Source organism: Macaca mulatta, chromosome 7, assembly GCF_049350105.2.
Source record: "Macaca mulatta isolate MMU2019108-1 chromosome 7, T2T-MMU8v2.0, whole genome shotgun sequence".
Lineage (NCBI taxonomy): Eukaryota > Metazoa > Chordata > Mammalia > Primates > Cercopithecidae > Macaca > Macaca mulatta.
In genome coordinates, this window is record NC_133412.1 from 91,248,468 (window position 1) to 91,268,219 (window position 19,752).

At 49.4% G+C, this 19,752-nt stretch overlaps 1 protein-coding gene across 2 annotated transcripts in view; it reads left to right on the plus strand.

Moving 5' to 3' along the window:
* The first annotated feature begins 695 nt into the window (after positions 1–695).
* ALDH1A3 (aldehyde dehydrogenase 1 family member A3) overlaps positions 696–19,752 on the plus strand; it is a 34,658-nt gene continuing 15,601 nt past the window's right edge. Inside the window, 8 exon segments of one of the 2 annotated variants that reach the window (NM_001266556.1) lie at positions 696–876; positions 6,154–6,258; positions 8,250–8,390; positions 13,343–13,472; positions 13,790–13,851; positions 14,800–14,928; positions 16,804–16,917; positions 18,967–19,069. In NM_001266556.1, coding sequence (NP_001253485.1) covers positions 778–876; positions 6,154–6,258; positions 8,250–8,390; positions 13,343–13,472; positions 13,790–13,851; positions 14,800–14,928; positions 16,804–16,917; positions 18,967–19,069 — 883 coding nt within the window. In that variant the 5' untranslated portion in view covers positions 696–777. 2 annotated transcript variants of the gene reach the window in all.

Here is a 19,752-nt window from a genome sequence, read left to right on the forward strand (position 1 = left end):
TTCGCCTTCTGCCCCACTGCGTGTGAAGCCCCAGGGCCGCAGGGAAATTCCAGGCCAGCTGGGCCAGGGTGCGCCAGCCGGCGGTCCCCGCTAGGGCAGGGTGGGGTGCAGCGGGTGTCTGTCCTGCGAGCGGGGATCGGGCCGCTGGACCCAAGACCAGGGCACGTGCGCAGCGACGCGGGGCAGCCCCGCCAGGAGCCCCGACTCCGGCGCGGCGCAGGGCCCAGCGGAGAGCGGGCATTCCGGAGAGCTGCAAGCCGGCCGAAGTTGGGCGAGCGCTCTGTGCGGCGACTGGGAGGGGGCTGCAGGTGCCGCGGGAAGAGCTCGCCCGGCTTCGGGGAGGCAGCTGGGCGCTGTGGCCCCTGCGGCTTAGCTCCCTGCCGGGTCGGGTGTCCCAGCCCTGCGACTTCCGGGGCCCGGCAGCGCTTCGGAGAGCTAGTCCAAAGCCAACCTCCAGGGCGAGAAAGCGCACGGCGCGGTAGCCGGGACGGTCCGCAGCACGCGGGCAGAGCTGCCGGCACTCGGGCTCCTGCAGGGGCGGCGGACGGGGTGGGGTGAAGCGGGCGGGCCCCCCTCCCCTTCCCTCTCCTCCCTCCAGCAGCCCGCCCGCCCTTCCTCCAGTCCTGCAGCCAATTAGACGGCCCCCTCGGGAGGGAGGCGTGGGGCGCTGCATAAAGCGGCGGGGAGCTGTCACCCCGGGAGCAGGCTGCGCAGTGCCCAGGCCGAGCCGGTGCGCCGCAGACTAGGGCGCCTCGGGCCAGGGAGCGCGGAGGAGCCATGGCCACCACTAACGGGGCCGTGGAAAACGGGCAGCCGGACAGGAAGCCGCCTGCCCTGCCGCGCCCTATCCGCAACCTGGAGGTCAAGTTCACCAAGGTGAGGTGGGCGCCCCTCCCACCCGACGGCCGCCAGCCTCTGCGCTGGGCAGCCAGCTTCGGGGCGACGTGGGCGAGGGACCAGTAGGCCGAGGGTCCGCCGGGCGCTCCCGAGACCCGAGCCTCCCTGCCGGGGCTCGGCCCTCTCGAAACCGCACCCTTCGCGGGGCATCTTGGGCGGGATCGCCGGCGGCGGGGCTCGGCGCTGTGAGCCTCGAAGGCGGGAAACCGAGGCCGTCTAGCGCCCGCGCGGTGCCAGGCTGCACGCATCCCTGCGAGGCCCCGACGTGTGCCTTCACTGCTTTGATCACGAGTGGAGGTGCGCGCCGCTTTGACTAGGAGCGCGGTGGTCCCCCTCCCCAAAAACCCCTGGGATGATTTCCCGGGTGGACGCGTCTGGCTTTGAGAGGGTCAGAGGTGCCCGAGAACGCCAAGAGAGAGTCCGGGAGCCAGATCGCGGAGCTGCAGTTAGATGACTGGGGAAACAGGTCCTCTGAGCAAAGCGCATCGGGCACCTTCCGTGCTTAGTTTATACCCAGCTCACCAGCAGAATAGAGGGAGTAGGAAGGTGCTCACTTACTGATGAAACCTCCCCGGAGCCCAGAGGTCCCGGTGTTTACAGGCAAGGAGCGCGATTCGGAAGGTCGCAGATCTGGGCCTTTGGGAAGCGGTGGGTAGCAAGGCCGAGCGGCCAGGCTCCGTCGCGCCGCAGAAGCGCACGGTTCTCTGCCTCCTTGCGCTGTGGGCTGGGAGGCTAGAGCGTTGGCAGAACGGTGAGATTACCTGCCTGGGGCAGAAAGGAATAAAAGAAGATGGTAAGGCCTCCGAGGCCTCTGAGCTGGGGCTGAGGAGGGCCAAGAGACCCGGGTGCGGAAGCGCGACCCAATGGAGGACACCCCCAGGCTGTCTGGGGTGCGCTTCTGTCCGTGGGCCGGTGCTGGGGCACTTTAGAGGCACAGGCCAGGCCAAGAGCCATTGCCTTCACTTTCCCCACCTTTGGCTTCTCTTGATTTTTGCTTTTATCCATAGCCCCCAACTCCAGCTGACACCGCACTTAGAGAATTTCCTCATCCGTTTTACTTTAAGAAGTAGCAATTATCTTTCTCAAAGAGTTTTAATCAAGCGGAGAAAGTTACAGGGCACTACGTGTGGCCTTCGGATTTAGGTCTCTTGGCACTTAATTCCCAATGTCGGCTGAGCCTCTGATCACATGACATTTAAATTAAGTGTTTTCAGAAGGCTCTGTAATCAACAAAGACACGTCGCTGTAAACTAAACGCTGAAAATTATTCTTAATGTAGTTTTCTTTGTAATATCAGCTTCAGAGTGAAAATTCCAACACGAATTCTGGGAAGAGTGAAAATGATACCTTAATTTTGTAAGACCCTAGCCCTAGGTGCTTGGCTGCTGCTGCTGCGGGTGGTGAAGTGGGGAGGTTGTTTGTTTTCTTTTGGTTGTACAGGATTTCAAAATACTATATATAGAAACAAGAAAGTAAATGTATTATGGTCCTTTTACTTTTTATGTTTTTGAGTCCTATCAGCAATCTGACCACATACAAAAAGTTTACCTCTTTCTCTATGATTTTTAGGACACTTTTAAAGTGTAAATGTAGCCCTTATGGCGATCTTAGACAATTCACAGAGCAGTAATTGCCTGTCGTCTTGGTGGGTGCGCAACCTTTGCCAGTTAAAGGGAACCAGTGAAGGAGTGAGGTTGAGGGAAGGTGGTCGATGGGCCTGGAGTGCTGGGATCTTGAGGGGTCTCCCAGGCGATGAAGGCCCCAACTGCCTCACACTGGTTGCTCCCTCCCCACCTGTTGGGGGACAGTGCTGCTGCCTGCTCTGTCCTGGCTCCTGGCCCATCTCTGCAGAGACCTCACCATAGCAGTTGTGGACCCAGGCAGCTTACGTGGCTGAGGGTGGCCAGCCAGTGCCCTGGCACAGGCCTCAGGGAGCCTGGACAGGAGAGGCCGCCGAGAGTGAGGCCACCAACAGTGCCTGCCGAGGGAAGGAGCGGGATAAACTGAAATTCAGGACTGAGGCCCAGGGTGGGTGAGTGGCCCGGCAGGTGAGTGGCCTGGCAGGAGAGCAGACGGTGGAGCATGGTAGCCAGCAGTGGTCTGCTATTTTCCAAACCTGACTCACGGTGCTTCTCGATAATGGGGCACACACCAGCGTTGGCCCATCTGAGCCCCAGCCCCAGCAGTGCCATTTCCAGGGTGGTCTAACTTTCAGAAGGATGACTTTGTCAAAGCCCCTTCATTCGTCCTCACATGTTAACATTGCGTTCTCTAGGGTCATGCTGTATGATTCTGGAGAGCTGAGAGCCCCTCCAGGGTCCCCACACAGATCTCAGAGGATGGAAGTCCCTTCTAATTTAGGGGACCTCTTTCCTTCCTTATAAAATTTCTTCCAGTAGCAGAGATTCTTTTCAAAGTTTTCTGATTTTAAAACACCAGTTTTTATTATCTCTCTTATGAAAAATAAAATTCCCCCAAATCTCCTTTTCTGCAAGCATATTCTTTTTGAGTTTAGCTGAGTGGCCTGTTGTCAGATGGAAGTTACTGGAAATTGGCATCAATAGGATTCACTTGCATGACTGCCATCTCACCTCAACCTGAGACACCTTACAGCTCAGTCCTGATTCCATGTCATTCTGTTCCTTTTGTAAAATGTGAACCATGTCTACAGCTCAATGTAGCTTAATGCTATACTTCTATAAGGTTTGTCGTATGCTAATCCACAAATCAAAGACAATGATTCCTTCTAGACCCTTTACTCTGATTTGGAGTTCAGAACAATACAGCCAGCATAATCAGTAGGCCGTATTTATATACCCTTTCCTTATATTTGTGCTTTTGTTTTGTTTTTGTGGAGAGAAAAATCAACAGTAGAAACCACTTACAAGATTACTTACTACTGTAGTGTGGTATAAAGAAAAAGATTTTACAAAATTAAAAACATAGCGATGGGAAAATACGGTTAGAGTCAAATAGTCTGATTTTGTTTTAAGGTTGCTGGTTACAGATCAATGTCATGAACAAACAGTAATTTTTTTTGGAGGAGCGTGCTTGGAGATGAAATACAGCAGACATCCGATCATTGTAATCTGTTTTCAGTCCCCTTATTTATATTCTCTTCTGCCACCTTCTCATTTTCCCTCCCCCTTGGAATTGATACCAGGAAGGACCTAGAATCAGCAATTTTCACTGACAGTCTCTATTATCTAACCCACGAAATTTCATCTTTCTACAAATGGGCCCCTCTTCCTGGCTGCACTTTCCTCCCCGCACTAACTTAACTCTTCTTCCCCAGTTATTAATTTCTCGCTGTTACCAAGTGATGACTTGCTACATGGCAAAAGTGAACTCTCGGATTTAGTTTCAGCTGGAAGAATAAACCTGTAATTGTAGCCTGACCTTTTCCTGGTGCACTTCCCTGGGGGCCTGGCCTCACGTTGGAGATGCTAAGCTTCCAGAAGCCAGACAGGCACATCCCACTGGTGACAGATGCTCTCAGTCCTGGATTCCAAACTGGGGGGCAGCAGGTCTCTGCTCACCTGCCCAGCCAGAGTCTGCCTCTTGTGCTTGGTCCCCAGAGGACTCAGACCAGGCTTCCTCACGCATGAGCTTCAGAGGTTTTTGTGTTTTTTTTTTTGTTTGTTTGTTTTTTTGACATTCTATCAACTTTTAAGTTCTGGGGTACATGCGCAGGTTTGTTACATAAGTAAACATGTGCCATGGTGGTTTGCTGCACAGATCAACCCATCACCCGGGTATTAAGCTCGAGCTGTGGAGTTTATACAGGAAGCTCAATACAGAGAACGTAACCAAGACGCATTCTTAGGAGATGGCTGCCCTCTCTCATCTGTCGTCACTGGGGAGTCAAATATTCCAAATGAATCAATTTCACAATAATTGAAATTAGCCCTTGAGGGACGCAATTCTTCCTTTAAACGATTCACAGAGAAGTAAAGTAAAGCTATGTATATACCATATGCAGATAGAGGTAAAAACGGAACCTGATGAACTAACTCTGTACTCAGAAATTATTGATGGCATTTTACTTGATAGACATGCATGTTAGCCATTTCTGCCACAGAGGTTTTTCTGATGCTGTGATAGGCTGTGATGAGGAAGCCATTCCAAGTTGGTGTAGCAGGAGTTTGTGTGTCTTCTGGCTGGGCAGCCGGGGACCTCCGTGCTGTCAGAATGTGTTTTGTGTATTGTCTGTCATGTCTGTTCCTAGTTCTTCTCCAAAGGCCCTCTCTTTTAGTGTGACATTATTAAGATGATTAGAACTTAGTGTAAACTAACAGTAAATAGTACATATGTTTCAGTGCATGAAGTTCGTATGTTCTTCTTAGTCTGCTCATGATATCTTGTTTAAAAAATTTTCATTCTCATCTGCATTCTGGATCACTGAGGTTCCCAGAAAAGTGATTTCTGTGGGTTATATAAACAGTTATTTGTGACATCTCTTAATGTAACCTGGAAAGTTTCTAACCCAGACATTTAACTTTGTATTTCAACACTGGTTTATTGTCAAGCTTCGGAGGTTTTTGTGGGGTTTTTTTTGTTTGTTTGTTTGTTTTGACATTTTATCAACTTTTATTTTAAGTTCTAGGGTACATGTGCAGGATGTGCGGGTCTGTTACATAGGTAAACATGTGCCATGGTGGTTTGCTATGAAATTACACATTTTAAGGGGGATGCTGGGGAGGGACATGCTGATGTGCATTGGTGAAAACTGAAGGGTAATGGTGAGATCCTCCTCAAATTGAGCTCCTTGGTAATCAGTCTTGCTGGGTGTTGCCGCTGAAAGGAGAAAGCGAGTGCTCAGTGTGTCCTTACCCTTCAGGGGCAGGCGGAATGCTTGGGACTTTTATATATATAAACCTATTGATTCTTCTTCCAAAGTCTATGAGGGTATAAGATTCCATTCACAGCCTCTATTTAACCATTTAACTTAGCCATTCCTCTGTGAATCCATGTTATTGCTGAAAAAATAATAATAATTTAGAAAAAATCTCTAACTGACTTTAGTTTTATTTGACCAAAACTTGAATTTCGAGTCTGTCCTGGTTGATCTGTTGGTCATGTGGTCCTGGGACTCTGTGCCCCTCCAGGTCTCATCTATAAAATGTTGAAGGGGAGAGGGAAGCAGCAGGGAGGAAGGTGGACAAGATGGATAAGACGTTACTTAAGGTCCTTAGCATGTTGAAATTATATGATTTTGATCTAAACCTAATTCGTTACACTTCCTTTCCTGGTTAGATATTTATCAACAATGAATGGCATGAATCCAAGAGTGGAAAAAAGTTTGCCACATATAACCCTTCAACTCTGGAGAAAATATGTGAAGTGGAAGAAGGAGATAAGGTAAATACTTTAAAACAAAAACAAAAACAAAACAGTTGCTCTAAGTAATTCAATTATAGATGACCAAAGGATAAGGAAGCAGTTTGGCTTAGCTATAAGATAGAACTGGCCCATCCTAGGGGCAGGGCCTGGGCTAGCTGCATGAATTGGCATGTGGTTCTCAGACATGTGGCACAGAATGGGATCAATTACTGATGATCCTCTGCAGAGAATCATTCTCCTTTGATAGATGTTTCTCCATCTATGAGGATGACCTCACCTATCCTCATCATGTGGCTAAAGGAAGGGTTTTTTGTTTTTTGTTTTTTGTTTTTTGTTGTTTTTTCAATTATTTGGACCTGGAGGCATTAAAGAATCTTTCCATAAAGCATTTCCGGCTGGTGTGTTTCAACAAATACAGTATTCTGGCAGGAGACATTTTAGAAAAAAAATAGACTTGAAGGAAAAAAATAGTTGCTACCTGGGTGATGCTGGGATAGTTAACAATGTAACCACCAGATTTCTTTTCTCCTAGAAATTTACATGAGCATGGAAAGCGGTAACCTTTATCACTCTATTTCGAAGTGCAAGGTCTATATCGTAATACGGAAGTTAAGGGACTTCTGAATGTGTCCTTTATACATGGCAAGGCCATTAAATCTATTTTGAATGTTAGCGCAGAGGTAAAGCCCTTCCACTGAGGGCAGGGAGATGTAAATGTTTCCTCAACGGCTGGAGCACTGGACTGATGTTCTTAGTCAGCAAACTGATGAGGTTGGAAGTGGATGGAGTGAAGGGCGTGTGCAGAGTAGGCTTGGATTTTATCCTGCCCATGAGTTTTGTGACAGATGTGCAAATGCACAGCGGCCGCACCTATACAGACCCCCCTCTGTGTGGCACCTCATGACAGTTAGGCTCTGCTAACAAAGAAAGTGGCACAGAGGAGCTCATAGAAAAATGTGAGGGCATCGGGGGGAAGCCATGACATGGAATGGGGTTTCCACTAGGAGACTCCCAAGCACCTTGTACACGTGCTGGGAGGAGAACGAGACCCTTGCCCTGGGCCTTGATTTCTCCCTTGGTCTGAGTGACTGTTCTGAGCCAGAGGCCACCCCACACTCTGCAGCTGGAGAGGTCCTGGCCTCCACCCCAGAGCCTGGGACAAGGAATCCAGTGTCCCACATCTCCCCTGCCAAGCTTCTGCTCACCCCCAAGCCAGCTCTGGACACATGGAGTCTCGGTAGAGTCACTCCTGCCTGGTGTCTGGCATCCACTCCTTGCTGTACCTTCTAGAAAGAGAGGCACGGAGGAGCCTTTGAGATGAATGTGGCCCGTTTTCCTGAGAAGGAGAAAGAATGACACTACTCTAAATGGCCCTCACTTCTTTCCTTTTAGAAAGAAGGTTCTGTTGTGATTATGCTATCCTTGCACAAACGATCCAGTTCTGCTCCCATGGGGTGAGTGAGGCTGAAGGGAGAAAAAAGGCCTCCATGTTCCTCCCTGTCTGCGAACTGTTCCATGATGGTCAGTTCTGCAATCCAGAAAGGAACGAATTTCCCCATTCTCACTCTTGGACCACCAGTTCCCAGCTGGAATAAAATGCCGGACAGCCATTTCCCACCTGGTCTGTGAACAGCAGGCTTGTGTGTGTTCACGTGAGCCAGCCAGTGGAAAGTCTTTCCGTCCTTGGGTCCCCCAGAAAAATACTCAGGGTCGGTGACTTTATGAAATATTTTTAAATGCTTTTTATAATCAGAAACAAACGTTTTTGTTTTTTTGACCACTGTAGAAATATTAAGATGATATTTGACCACTGTAGAAATATTAAGATGTAAAGAAGAAAAAAATCACTTGAATGCTCCCAGCCACTCAAGTGATTGAAAAACTTGCTGCTGCTTGCAGCCTGTCTGCCAGCGGCACAATTCTGCTGTTCTCTGTAACTGACAGCCGCAATCCCAAACTGCAGTCACATCAAAAGATGACACCCTCTCTCTGTTGTTTTGGCCACTCAGCCCGATGTGGACAAGGCTGTGGAGGCTGCACAGGCTGCCTTCCAGAGGGGCTCGCCATGGCGCCGGCTGGATGCCCTGAGTCGTGGGCGGCTGCTGCACCAGCTGGCTGACCTGGTGGAGAGGGACCGCGCCACCTTGGCCGTGAGTACACGCACATGGGGGCCGGTGGGGGATGAGCCAGCCTCAGTGAGGGTCCTGTCCCCCGTGTGGTATGGGAAAAAATATCAGGGTCCTGGTATTGTGTGGTCGTAGGTCTGTTCCGTCCTTTGAGATACAGCTCTCTGGCAATACATGCAGGTGTCGATGCCTCTGGACTGAATCCCTTTCATTTTGAAGTCAGACTTTTGTCCTCTGCAGCTCAGCTTCTTGACCAAGTGGTTGTCTGTAGGAAGTTCAGCTATATCAGTGGTCTCAGACTTGGGGCACTCACAGATTGGTGACTATGAGCTGGGCCATATCCTGGTACCACCTGTATGTTTATGTACTTAACTTTTTTCTTTTTTGTATTAACTCCCTTTTATTTATTTTATTTTATTTATTTTTTTGAGACAGTCTCCCTGTCACCCAGGCTGTAGTGCAGTGATACAATCTCGGCTCACTGCAGCCTCTACCTCCCAGGTTAAAATGATTCTCTTGCCTCAGCCTCCTGAGTAGCTGGGACCACAGGTGCCTGCCACCATGCCCGGCTAATTTTTATATTTGTAATAGAGACAGGGTTTTGTCATGTTGGCCAGGTCTTGAACTCCTGGTCTCGAACTCCTGGCCTCAGGTGATCCGCCAGCCTTGGCCTCCCAAAGTGCTGGGATTACAGATGTAAGGCACTGTGCCCACCCTTAACTCTCTTTTAAACTTAAGTTTAACCTCATCCTAAGAAACAATATTCATGAAATCACAGATTTGATGTGCTAATTTTATTTTTCTAATACTTACTAAAATAAATGCCACCACTTAACATAGAAAAAACTGTTCTCATGTGACCTAAAATTATTCCTCAACCACCCCTGAACTGACTAGTAGCAAGCATATGTGGAGTGGTGGTGAGGGCAGGATAGCCTGGTTATAGGAAACCTCAGAGTAGGAAAGACGTAAGTTCAAATCCTCACTCTGCCACTTACTAGCTGTGTGACTTTGGACAACTTGTGAAACCTCTCTGAGATTTATTTCTTTGTGTAAAATGTCACCAATAATGATAACTCAGTGGTGTAAGAATGGTCTATTTAAGATTCTAGGCAGAAAAAAAAATTCTAGGCAGAGTCCCCAGGCATGCAGTAAGCACTAAATAGATGATAACTATTATTAATAATAGCAGTTATCATAATAAGGCCATGTGAAGACCCATTTTCTAACCTCAGCTATATGCACTGCTCGCCAGTAATTTCTAGTTACCTTAGGTGGGGAGATTGATGCAGCATACCCCATGAGGTTGGGCTTCGAAGGCATTCATCAGTTGTAAATCCATTCTTTAGCAGGATCCTCAGACTTTCCTCTGGTCTTGAGGGGGTGATCAGAGGCCACGTTGGACTGTGAGGTCCTTTGCATCCTGTCCTTGCACATCTCAGCCTCTTGTTTTTAAAAGTTGTTCCAAACCTTGAGGCCCGGTTGTAGGGGAGGAAATCTCCTTTTTGGCCTTTGATTTGGAAAAATGGGTTTTCTGATGTCGGGAACAAGCAGTAGGGTAGCCACTGTTTAAAGGAGGGTGTCAGCCAGGACACGGAAATTGCTGTTGCTCCTGAATGTGTTTCTTAGGGTGGAAGAACTCTCAGGCCTTACTCTTGGGTGCATTTCCCTAAGGGTGCATCAACACAGAAACTCAAGCTCTCCTTCCTTCCTTCCTTCCCAGTCAGCCCGGCCAGTCCACATGTTCCCCGGGTGAGGGTAGCAACCTCCCAGGGTAAGCGCTTCTCTCTGAGGAGCCTCTGGTTTCTTCCTGCAACGTAAGCCAGCCTCAACACTCAAGCTGCCAAACTGGCTTTTTCAAAAACATTTCTGTTTTAACCCGGCATGAGCTCATCAGTCAGCAATGTCCGTGTGGACTAATAGCAGGCTAGAGAGGATGTGCCCTGGGCACCCCCACGAACCCTGTCCTTAAGTGTCAGTATCATCTTAGAAGCAGAGGCTGCAAAGCCACCTTCATCTTCAGCCTGCCCCATTGTCCTGGCACGACTGTGTTTTGACAGCAGACAGAGCTTTGGAGGACCTCAGAATGCAAACCCAGCAAATCACTTCTGCCATTGGGACCTTGCTGCCCACAAGAAATAAGATCCAGCTCTTTGCCACAACATGAAAGGGACAAGAGAATTACTGGCAAACACGGTTTTTAAAACTCCGACCACATCACAAGAGAGCGCCCCTTGCTCTCCACCTCGATATGGTTTCCGTGCATGTTCATGGAGTGTGTTCTCTTGCTGGCTCAGTGGTTTGACAGAGCTGGGTGTTTATTTCTGTGCTCAGTGTCTGGAAACAGATGTGGGGGATCCAGCAGCCCCTGGATGGCTTTCCTTTGCTGGGGCACCCAGGCCCCAGCTCTCCTCTTTGGGTGCTCATTTTGGGAGCTCCCAAACGGAAGCCCTCCCTATCCACTCTCCTTTTCACCCCAAGTGCCATTTCTGGGTCCTCTAGTTGTAAGCCCTGCTGTGCTGTTTTCCTGGCACTTTCCTGTCATTCTTTAGTATCTGAGGGTTATGATGTGTTAATTTCTCAGGGGACACATTTTTCTCTTAAAATGCTAAAGGAAATAAACTTAGGAGTGGCTATGGTTTACTCATGATTGAGCCACAATAACAAGTTGTTTAAAGGATGACTGTTTCAATATGTAGTTAGCACTTATACTCACTCACCTGCAGAATTTTTTTTCTAATAATTTCCCATCTAAACCTAGTCATGACCTGGGTTTTGCTCAGAGAAATTCCATAAAACCAACCTGGTAAATTCATGTTGTCATTCCAGTAAGCAAACTTGCTGAAGTTAATAATAAAAACAAATAGCAATGCTTGTTGAATGCTCGCCATGGATCCGGCTTGTTGTAGCAATGCTTGTTGAATGTTCACTGTCACCCGCTTTGTTGAGCTGTAGGATTTTTTATCTCACTTCAGAGATGAGAAACTGAGGCCCAGAGAGGTTAAATAACCTGTCCTAGGTCACCCAGCCAGGACTGGAGGCAGAATGTTGGCTCCATGTCTTGCACTTACCCTCAGTGCTGGATGTTGAAGTCCTCTCTTTTTCCATCCCAGAAAAGAGCGAAGAATAAACTCCTGGTTCCACTGACAGATATGCAGTTACTGTCTGGCATAGGTCAGTGTTAGAGGCCTTTTGGCACTGTTTGCAATTGCTAGGTTTCCCCTGGAAAACGAAAGTTCACGCTTGAGTGAAATCTATAGGAACCAACAGTAGAGTATACTTGATGTCACACTGGCCTGACTCAGTCCCTGAGCGGCAGCTGCTGGGGGCAGAACACACACCCCTAACCTAGACCAGTCCTGTGGTCTTCAGCAACCCAGTGCCCTGTCTGGGTCCCCAGGTGAGGATCACCAAGCCCTTCTCTGGTGCCTAACGGGAAGATGATGATAATCAGTGTAATCACCAGTGTTCTCATGTGAACACCAATCTAGCACTCACCATGGGCGGGCACTGTGGTTGGTGCTCTGTGTCCACTGACTCCTTTCACTCTAACACTGGCCCTGTGAGGTAGGAACCGTTATTATTCTTATTTACAGATGAGGAAATTGAGGCAGGGAGAGATTCCAGGACTTACCCAAAGCCCATTTACTTAACTAGGGTTCAGCAGATGTGGTTGCCTCCTAATTAGAGGGGGCTTGGTTCATTCCTGAAACAAAGGGGAGCTGGGGTAGCCCAAGCATCTGGAGTGGCTGTCCTGCAGTCTTTCCAGGCACACGTGTCCAGGAGCAGCCTCTAAAGGCTGGTTGCTGTTGTGGCCGGAAGTAGATGCCCCGAATTCAGCTGCTGCCTCACTGGGTGGCCTTGGCCAAGTCACTGGACCGTTAGTGTCTGTGCCTGCACCTTGAAGTGGGAATACAGTCACGAAGCTCAAAGGGTGAGACGTCGGGGAGTACGCTGGGGTTAAAGCCCTGGGCCTGAGGAGGGGCCTGGGTGAGACATTGGGGAGTGTGCTGGGGTTAAGGCCCTGGGCCTGAGGAGGGGCCTGGGTGAGACATTGGGGAGTGTGCTGGGGTTAAGGCCCTGGGCCTGAGGAGGGGCCTCTTCTTCCTTTGTCAATCATCACCTCACTCCACTGACTCTTTCACAAGAATCCAGCCCTGGGCTATGTGTCAGGGCGGCCACTTCCTGCAGAGGCGGATGACTGGCGGTTTCAGCGCTGGGCTCAACTGGGGCCACTTGTCTGAGGGACAAAGGGGTTCTCTTCCACCCAGGCTGGAAATAGAAAAGAATCCCTGCCATTGAGTGGCTGCACACTCACCCTGGGTAATCACCTCCCTCACCAGCAGGACAGTCTGCTCCCTTCCGACTCTGCATCCGACTCTGCATCCGGCCGGACTCTGCAGTGCAGGAGGGAAGGATTGCATCTTTGTGCTGGGGGCGCGACCCTTCTCGGCTCGGTCACTTTCCACAGCCACACTGGCCAGCCTGGCTGAGAAGGAAGAGCCTACATCTTCCCTTTCTCTTTTGTTCGAGGAGGGCAGCTCCCACTACAGCCACCCCAAAGCCAGCTAACCTTCAGAGAGCTTCCTGGGAACACACAGGCACACACGACCGGCCACATGGCAGAGGCCACTGTGCTACAGATGGAAGATCAGATGCCAGTGTGCATTCCTTCCCAGCACGGCTTTAAATCTGCCTTGCCTCCATGCATCCTTCAAAGAGGGTGCATGTCTATGTTCTGGCCCACCACCCCACAGCCCACTTTAGGTGTTTTGAAATAAAAGCAATCCTCACACTCAGGGACAGGCCTCACTTTACATTTGGTGTCATGCTTTCTGAAGAGGTACATCTGACTGTGAGGTCTACAGAGTGATGTCCTAGGACTGTGTTCTCTCCCCAACTTCCATCTTTAACAGCCTGACAGTACAAAAGAAAAGCAAATCATGTCCAAAACAGACATCATCTTGTTATTGCAGGCCTTGGAGACGATGGATACAGGGAAACCATTTCTTCATGCCTTTTTCATCGACCTGGAGGGCTGTATTAGAACCCTCAGATACTTTGCAGGGTGGGCGGACAAAATCCAGGGCAAGACCATCCCCACAGGTGAGCAAGGTGGATTATAGCTTATATTATAGCTTATATTATCGTCCCTTTGAGGCTATATCTTTTCATTAATCCAGAGCCCCTCCTGACTGTTTCCCCAAGTCACCTTTCCCAGCCCCACTCCCTCTCCAAATGGTACTGCCAATTCTTCTTCTAAGAACTTCACTTTTAAAGTTGAGGTCAAATCACTTCTGTGTATAATAGACAAGACTTGAATCTGGCACCCTTGTTGGTTTCTTTCTTGTCTTTTTATTACTTCAAGTTTCTAACCTGGATTAAGTGAGTGTATCCTTTCCCACCATGTAACCCTCCTCCAGATGACAACGTTGTGTGCTTCACCAGGCATGAGCCCATTGGTGTCTGTGGGGCCATCACTCCAGTAAGTATGGCAACTTTTCTCAGTAGATTCTATGTAGATCCTGCCCCACTGCCCTGTGTCCTTTGGACTCAATTTCTGGTGTGTTTTTATCTGATTGCACTAGCATTGAACAAGCATTTTCTTTGTGGCATGGAACTCCATGCTTGAGGGCTGTTGAGATGGATTAGACCCCATTTCTGCTCTCCTAAGGCCAGCTTTAGGCATGCCACAGAAAGCACTGTGCATTCCAGCCAGAGTGGTCAGGAATGGCCAGAATTCCCAGGAAGGTGGTCTCTTAACTGAGCCTTAAAGATAAGAAAGATTTGTTCAACAACAAAAATCATTTTCCAAGGAGTAGGAATGGCCTAGGCAAAAGTGTAGAGGTGTCTGGGCTACTTGGAAGGGAACAGCAGGAAATCTGGTGGGGCTAGAGCTCAGGCAGGAGCAAAAGTGAGGAAGAGGGTGCACACACGTGGCAGGTGGTGTGGGCCAGCTTCCAGCAGCTTTGGCTGCCAAGGAGCCAGGACTTTATTCATTGGGCAGTGGGGATGCTTATAGGTGCCCCAAGAAATGCAACAGTGTTGCCTGTCTGTTTGGGACGCCTCTGGCCATTGCAACAACAGCCAGGCAGGAAGCTGGAGAGCCAGGTGGCAACATGAAGTGAGGGTTGGAAAAGTGTCCATGGCGGCAGGGAGGAGGACACGTCTTCAGCAGACGTTTTAGAGGGGGAGGTAGAACACATACAATAGCATCCTCTTTGCAAAGGTTACCTATTAGTACCACCCAGAATGCAACTTAAGAAGTGTTGTGCAGGAATGCAGTTCTGATCATTGCACACTCCTATGTTACCCCATATACCCCAAATCCAGACCATGAAAAGCAAGTGTCCTCCACAAAGGCATCACTGGGCACATGGGACAGGGTGGGAGGGTGGATCTGGGCCCCCAAAGCCCCTGTGCTCTGTCGCAGTGGAACTTCCCCCTGCTGATGCTGGTGTGGAAGCTGGCACCCGCCCTCTGCTGTGGGAACACCATGGTCCTGAAGCCTGCAGAGCAGACTCCCCTCACCGCCCTTCATCTCGGCTCTCTGATCAAAGAGGTGAGACATCCAGAAAGAAAATATCACGTGTTCTTGGTAACATTCCCACTCCTAGGAACCAGGCCACCATCACGAGATGGGACAGTGGCAGACTGCTGGCAATTGAGTGGGAAGGGAATGACTCCCAATGTTTTGCTTGGCGACTGCACGTTCTTTCTCCTGCTTGTGGCCACTGAGCTGGAGAAACTCCATTCCTCCCAGTGGTCCTAATGAGAATGCTTAACTCTTATTATGGGCTCAAACCTATGGTTGAGGACCCAGTGGTTTGTCTAGAGAATTTGCATGGGGGTCAACCAAGAGGGAGCCAAATATTTGGGAGGTTCTCTGGGATTTGCATTCTCAGTTTATGAAATGGTCTGTTTTTCTCCTGAGGGGTGGCCTTGCCAGCTCCAGCTGGGCGGCTGCAGCTATCTGTTTGCCGGGTCCCTGCTAATCAGTGCCCTCTGCTCTGAATGCAATCTCTTCTCCCTCAGGCAGCCAGAACTTAGGGAAATAGAGGCCCAAAGGGACACCTCCTTCCAGACATACCTTTTGTCATTCCATCCCCAGGTTGTATGGAGCAAAGATTTAGAGAAAGCAACAGAAAGCAAAGAGGGACAGAAGGAAAGATCCTTTCCTTTCTCTTCTTAGTGGGACTGATATGACTGGGAGGCAGGTCCATGGTTGCTTAGAGGCAAGGTGGGAACAGCTGGTGATGAGTCAGTTTCTCGCTTTCCTTTGGTGATGTGGGGCATAATTAAGTCACACTGGTGAGACTTAGGAATTTGAAAATCCCAACTGTTAAGAAACAGTGCCTAAAAATCTAAAGACTCAAGCACCGTGCCTAAAATCTTGACCTTCTGAAATAATGTGTTCTAAGTAAGCCTCAGGACAGGTGGGGAAGAGTGTCCTCCACCTCGTTTGTTTTTCTTGCCTGATAAAGAGCCTTAGTATATGAAAAACACGAGGCATGAACATGAACGAGGTGGCAGTCCCTGCCTTCCAGAAGGGCTTGCTCCAGGTGAGACTTAGGTTGAACAAGCAAAGAACTTTAAGGGAGTGATACCTTATCACCATTTGGAACAATACCGGATCTGATTAATAAATGAAAACTGGGCTGGGAGCAGTGGCTCATGCCTGTAATCCCAGCACTTTAGGAGGCTGAGGCAGGCGGATCATGAGGTCAGGAGATCGAGACAATCCTGGCTAACACGGTGAAACCCCGTCTTTACTAAAAATACAAAAAATTAGCCAGGCATGGTGGCGGGCGCCTGTAGTCCCAGCTACTCAGGAGGCTGAGGCAGGAGAATGGCATGAACCCGGGAGGCGGAGGTTGCAGTGAGCCAAGATCACGACTGCACTCCAGCCTGGGCGACAGAGAGAGACTCCATCTCAAAAAAAAAAAAAAAAGAAAAAAGAAAAGAAAAGAAAAAAAGAAAACTGAAGCTCTGGGCAGATGTTTTGCAGGTGCTTCTGATCCTGGGCAGTGGGTTGTGATCAAGCTGCCCCTCTCCCCTTAACACATACACACACTCTCTCTCACACACACACACCCCCCACCAACATGGAAAGGTGCTATGCTACAGGTGGGCCATGGCCACCTTGCAGCATAATGACACATTTGCACTGCACATCACTTTGGGATGGGGTCCCCCCGGAAGGAGAAGTGGGCATCTCCCCTTGCCCAGCCTGCACACTGGGCTGGCAGTAGGGGGTAAAAAGCCCAGGTCAGCTCCTAGGGTGCCCAAGGGCAACTGCATCTGGGTCCTGGGTAAATCCACCCCGGCCCAGGCTTCCCTGGGGGATGTGACACAGCCACGGCTCTCTCGGCCCAAATGTGGCTCCATGGTGGGTGAAGTCCGTTCTTCTTCAAGTGCTATCTTGGTTTCTTCCCAGGCCGGGTTCCCTCCAGGAGTGGTGAACATCGTGCCAGGATTCGGGCCTACAGTGGGAGCAGCAATTTCTTCTCACCCTCAGGTCAACAAGATCGCCTTCACCGGGTCCACAGAGGTAACCCTCCTCATGGGGTGCTGGTGAAAGTGAAAGTGGCGCGTTACTTGACACCCGTGAACTTTTCCTTTGACAGGCTTTAATATGGTTTGTTTTTCTTCTAAATTTGACCATGTTTTAGTATATAACAACCAGTTTTAAAAGTCACTGGCCTGGTTTCCAAAGTAAATAAATATCCAATAGAACTCAGAAGCCTTAGAAGAAAAGATTGAGAGATAAGATAAAGTAAAAATGTAAAATATTCATCTGTCAAACAACACCATAATTAAGATTAAGAGATAAATAACAAGCTCAGAGAAAAATAGTTGTGATGCATGCAGTGCTCCAAGAATTTATATCCATCATATGTAAAGTGCTCCTACAAATCAATGAAAAAAAAAAAAACTGAATGGTAGAAAAATGGGTAGTTCAGAGAATAGAAATACTAAATGCCCAATAAGCTTAAACTAGTTTGCTGGTAATCAGGAAAATGCAAATTCAAACAAAATCGGACTCTCCTTTTGCCTGCCAGTTTGCTAAAAACTGAAATGATACTACTGAGAATATGGGGAAGCAGGCACTCACCGACACTTTCCCTAAGATGACGGTGTTTTGGTAGCACTCATCCAACATTTATAAGTGAAAAACTTTTTGATTCAGAAGCTCCATTTAAAAAAAACAAGCTACTTAAAGAAATTTTCTCATAAGCCTTCAGGGACATATTTTCAAGGATGTTATGTCCATTCTATGAAATGTTTTACAGCCGTTACAACAAGGAAAGCTGTCCATGATCTATTGTTGAAGCACACAACAGCAAACTGTAGAAAATTACCTACAATATGATCCCATTCATAAAAGTGTGTGCTTGTAGAAGTAGAAATTGTCTGGAAGGATTCCCAAGAAATCATTACTGATTGCCACCTATGGGGTGGGCTCAGGGGCAGAGCGGGAGGGAAGCTGAAGGCTTTCTCCCTTTAATTTACATACATCTCTGTGTGGAATTATTTCTAATGAGAAAGTACTTCTTCTGTACTTAAAAAAGAAAAAAACACCGACTGCAATCGGTGTCCCCATCCCCCTCCTCAGTTAGTCCAGCCCTAATGGATGCCGTTACTCTCCTTGGGGACAGACATTGTCCCTGTGGATGGATTCCAGACCTCATTCAGCCATCACCCATGAGCTTGCTGATGTTTAAAATGCACTTACACCTTAGCTTTGGAGAAAACAGTCTCAGACCCGAAAGAGCCCGGGCCGCCCCTTGCTAGCTTCTGGCTCTAGGCCTCCGTGTCTGTGCTGGTCTCTGAGGGTCTTCCCAGCTCTGAAGTTCACGGTGCTAGGCTTTACTTGTTGCCCTAGATAAGTCACCAAGTCATGATGGGCCAGCCCACCCCTCCAGGGGTGCGGTGGGCAATGGGAGAGACCCCGTGGGGGCGTTAAGCATGACTGGTGAGTGGCTCTTCTGCTCATAGTGCACCCCTTCACTCCCTGCCTGTCTGCAGCAGCCTCAGTCTTACAGTGTGTTTCCAGAGAATTGGCTCCTTCTCATCCTGAAGGCTGGCTGCCCCCGCTACTTCTCTAACACTTGGAGGTTCCCTCAGATCACACCAAAGAGCCACACAGAACCACCTCCCTATTGGGCTGTTGGAATTTCAGCTGTTTCTAGTGAGGGGTAGAGTCACCCCGTGGTCCCTGAAGCCCTTCACAGACTGGCTGGACCAGTCTTCTGGGCTCAGAAGGACGGGCACCAGGACAGGTGAGCAGGTGGTGGCCCTGTTTTCAGCCAGCTGTGTGGGCTCCTAGAGGCTCCAACTCCCACCTGTAAGTGGAGCAGCTCAGACCAAGGATCCCAGGATGTCGTGGTCTAACATGGGAAGAGATGCTGGCAGACGGGAGGAGATGCTGGCAGAGGCCAGGAGAGTGAAGTGACACCATCGGGGCCTGGAGTGCCTGGGCAGAGAGCGAGATGGTGGCAGTACCACCCAGGCTTGTCCAGAATGTTCGCTGATGTTTGCATCTGGGCCAAGTTCAGCCACATCCAAGGTACATTGTGGTCTGTGTTCTGTCCTGGAGGTTGGAAAACTGGTTAAAGAAGCTGCCTCCCGGAGCAATCTGAAGCGGGTGACGCTGGAGCTGGGAGGGAAGAACCCTTGCATCGTGTGCGCTGATGCTGACTGTGAGTCTCTGCCTCCTGGGCTTTGCTGGGGCTTCGGGGCACCCATCCATCTATCCCCACTTCCTGGCCTGAATTCAAAACCAACTGAGAGTAAGATTCATGCACACACAGTGGGGATACTTCCACCCTGGGCATCCCGCCCACAGTCAGCCAGCCGCAGACAGGCAGGTGGACATCAAAATGCCAGCTTTACTTGTAGTAGAAAGCTGCCTTCTACTGCCAAAATGACATGGCTTGAGTGGCACCTGAGAGGCCACCTGTTTCTGCGCCTCCACCTTAAGTTTACCCGCCTGTTCCTGCAGAGCTGGGGTCACGAGGAGCAGGTCTGACTTCTCCTCCAGAGCCCCTGGGAGTAGGGGGGAGGGCAAGTGCCGCCCACTCGCAGTCATTCATTCTTCTCACTTCCAAGTCACATTTCCTAGCATATGTTTTAAGATCCCTGAAGAGTGGAGATGCTTTTTCCTTGTGTCTCAGATGTGATAAATCAGAGGAGGGCAGTAGCAACTGATCCTTCAAATTACCCTCTTTGCCTGGTTCTAGGCCTGCACCCCTGCCCTGGGAAGGTAACCTGCCCAGCAGTTTGGGGGCAGCTTGTGTCTTGCCAGAGCCAAATGACACAACATTAAAATATATGCTATTGTTGGTTGCCATGTCCACAAGAGGGAAGAAAGGGCTGGTCGGGC